Source organism: Triticum dicoccoides, chromosome 2B, assembly GCF_002162155.2.
Source record: "Triticum dicoccoides isolate Atlit2015 ecotype Zavitan chromosome 2B, WEW_v2.0, whole genome shotgun sequence".
Taxonomy (NCBI): domain Eukaryota; kingdom Viridiplantae; phylum Streptophyta; class Magnoliopsida; order Poales; family Poaceae; genus Triticum; species Triticum dicoccoides.
In genome coordinates this window covers 138988424-138991969 of record NC_041383.1, presented here as the reverse complement: position 1 = coordinate 138991969, position 3546 = coordinate 138988424, and the positions used below count along the sequence as shown (strand labels likewise).

At 44.6% G+C, this 3546-nt stretch overlaps 1 protein-coding gene across 1 annotated transcript in view; it reads left to right on the top strand.

Annotated features, from left to right (window-relative positions):
* The first annotated feature begins 2336 nt into the window (after positions 1-2336).
* Positions 2337-3546, top strand: part of LOC119362635 (ankyrin repeat domain-containing protein 2A-like) — a 7514-nt gene continuing 6304 nt past the window's right edge. Inside the window, exons 1-3 of the mRNA XM_037627879.1 lie at positions 2337-2544; positions 2675-2762; positions 3273-3337. Of these exons, the coding sequence (XP_037483776.1) occupies positions 2473-2544; positions 2675-2762; positions 3273-3337 (225 nt within the window). The 5' untranslated portion in view covers positions 2337-2472. The remainder of the gene's footprint in view (positions 2545-2674; positions 2763-3272; positions 3338-3546) is intronic.

Genomic DNA, 3546 nt, shown 5'->3' with positions numbered 1-3546 from the left:
GAAACGATCCGTAGATCAACTTGTGTGTTGTGGGGTGCCCCCTTGCCCCCGTATATAGGATCAAGGGGGAGGGGGCGGCCGGCCAAGGGAGGGCGCGCCAGGGAGGAGTCCTACTCCCACCGGGAGTAGGACTCCCTCCTTTCCTAGTCCAACTAGGAGACCTTCCATGTAGTAGGAGTAGGAGAGAAGGAAAGGGAAGAGAGAAGGGAAGGAAGGAGGGGTGCGGCCCCTCCCCCTAGTCCAATTCGGACTAGGCCTTGGGGGGGCGCGCGGCCTGCCCTAGGCAGCCCCTCTCTCTTTCCCGTATGGCCCAATAAGGCCCAATACTTCTCCCGGCGAATTCCCGTAACTCTCCGGTACTCCGAAAAATACCCGAATCACTCGGAACCTTTCCGAACTCCGAATATAGTCGTCCAATATATCGATCTTTACATCTCGACCATTTGAGACTCCTCGTCATGTCCCCGATCTCATCCGGGACTCCGAACTCCTTCGGTACATCAAAACTCATAAACTCATAATATAACTGTCATCGTAACGTTAAGCGTGCGGACCCTACGGGTTCGAGAACTATGTAGACATGACCTAGAACTATTCTCGGTCATAACCAATAGCGGAACCTGGATGCCCATATTGGTTCCTACATATTCTACGAAGATCTTTATCGGTCAAACCGCATAACAACATACGTTGTTCCCTTTGTCATCGGTATGTTACTTGCCCGAGATTTGATCGTCGGTATCCAATACCTAGTTCAATCTCGTTACCGGCAAGTCTCTTTACTCGTTCCGTAATGCATCATTCCGTAACCAACTCATTTGGTCACATTGCTTGCAAGGCTTATAAAGATGTGCATTACCGAGAGGGCCAAGAGATACCTCTCCGACAATCGGAGTGACAAAACCTAATCTCGAAATACGCCAACTCAACATGTACCTTCGGAGACACCTGTAGTACTCCTTTATAATCACTCAGTTACGTTGTGACGTTTGGTAGTACCCAAAGTGTTCCTCCGGTAAACGGGAGTTGCATAATTCTCATAGTTACAAGAACATGTATAAGTCATGAAGAAAGCAATAGCAACATACTAAACGATCAAGTGCTAGGCTAACGGAATGGGTCATGTCAATCACATCATTCTCCTAATGATGTGATCCCATTAATCAAATGACAACTCTTTTGTCCATGGCTAGGAAACATAACCATCTTTGATAAACGAGCTAGTCAAGTAGAGGCATACTAGTGACACTATGTTTGTCTATGTATTCACACATGTATTATGTTTCCGATTAATACAATTCTAGCATGAATAATAAACATTTATCATGAAATAAGGAAATAAATAATAACTTTATTATTGCCTCTAGGGCATATTTCCTTCATACGTGTGTCTATATGGGTCAGGCCCACGAGAGCATATGACCATAGATTTTTGGGCGTTGCCACTGACCATTGACCGTGGACGTTGGGAAAAGTAGTTGAACATGAAAAGAGTTCATAATATTTAAAAAAACATGAATTTGAAAAAAGTGCACGAAAAAATGTTCGTAAATTGAAAAAAATCAGAAATTTGAAAATTGTTTTAAAATTGGAAAAAAAATTCATGAATCTGCTTTTTTTTGTGAATTTGAGAAAACTACATGCATTTGAAAAAAGAAAAATGGGAAGCAAAAACATATCAAAAAGAAAAAAAAATCAGGCCAAAAAACTAGAAACCTTCTTTTTTGGTATTTTACACTAAATTCTTTCGTTCTTCGATGCTCAATCAAACCATGTTTTTTTAAGATGGAATCTTCCTCTGGGCTCTCATATTCGTCTTGTGAGTCTTTCTGTAAAGTTCCATATTTTTCCTCCGCACTTTCACCGGGGGTGTCAGACTCGTCTGTCGAGTCTTCCTCTGGAGTTTCATATTCGTCCTCTTGGGTCCTATATTTGCTCTCTAGGCTCCCATATTCCTCTTCTTAGTCTTTCTCTAAAGCTTGTCTTTAAAAAGGTCTTTCTCTAAAGCCCTATATTTGCTCTCTGGGTTCCCATCTTCGTTTTCTGGGCTCCCATATTCATCTTTCAGGGTTTCATATTCGTATTCATCTCCAAAAAGAAAATAATAAACTGACGGGAGGCTCTTCACAGAAACATGCTTATATGGGGCAGGCCAAAAAATCTAGCAAGGAAATGGGGTTTGCGCTGTGTACCGTTTTCAAATAGGAGTTGGCCGAGGAAACGGCCTGCTGGTGTTCCTGACGTACCAGAAAAAACAGTGGCTGAGAAATAAAGCCCATAAGATTGTATATAGAAAGCCCATAAGCCGAGAAGATGCCCACACACGGCAGCTTGGACTTAGGGGCTGCCAGGGCAAAGGCAAACCCGCCGCCGCCACCGTACGCAGGGAAAACCGCAGCAGAATCAAGCGAAGCCGGCGGCACCAACTTTCCTCTTCCTTCCAGCTGACCTAGCTTTCTCGCGTGCTCAGCGATGGGCGTCGAATCGGCGCAGCCAACCCCCGCCGCCACCGCCACCGCCGAGCAGGCCCAGGATCTCATCGACGTAAGCCCCAAACCTCCCCGCACCCCCGGGTGCCGGGTTCTACTTCCCTTGCTCGTATGCTCTGTTTTTGTGCATCGGGGTGGACCGTTACTGACGGGAGCGGTGGGCTTTGATTGTGCTGCTCTGCCAGGCCGCGAGGTACGACGAGCTGGAAGACGTTGTCGCCCTCTTCTCCGCCGGTGTCCCCCTCGACTCCGCAGATTCGCAAGGCCGAACGGGTTGGTTTGTTTCCCCCTGTTCAAGTTCGACTGTCTGCGTTGCTCTTAGTTTTCTGTTCAGATACTTTTCTTATGTTATTATATGTCTGTGTGGTGTATGAAGCTGCCATGTGTATATATCAGGCTGTCTGCCATACGAAGTTCTGAACACATCAATACACTGTCTGGGTTGATTATAAAGTTATGATGTCTTTGGCTTGAATTAGACTAAATCAACAGAAGCCCAATGTATAATGAATAGATTGTCTTTTAATTTCTCTTGAAAGTTTCTTAAAAATGGAGTACCAGGATATCTTTTCCATGTTGTTGTTCTTATTAAGCCACCATGTGCAAGCTACATATCGTAATGTTACTATATAAACTCTCTAAAAACCGAGAACTTTCAAATTTGTTCGAAGTTCAGTGACAAACTTGATCATTCAACCAAATATTCTTGTAGACTGCTTTCATTTTAGATTGATCTCCTACACTAATTAGCGAGGTACCTAACCATTTTCTCATCACTGTCAGCTCTTCATATGGCTTCTGCCAATGGGCATCTTGCTGTGGTGGAGTACTTGATTCAGAATGGAGCGGTAAGAAAGCTACTGTTCTTTTATGTCTGTTTACATTATTGAGTTGCAGAGTAGAGTTCACCGTCGATTGTATTCACAGCTTAGTGTTAAATATATACATGCCGAAGCACACAACGGCAGCTAGGTTGTTACAATAGAATCCACTATACAGACGGGAGCATGGGCTTTGTGCGTGACACCGGAAGCGGTCACTCGGGTGGAGCTGTAGA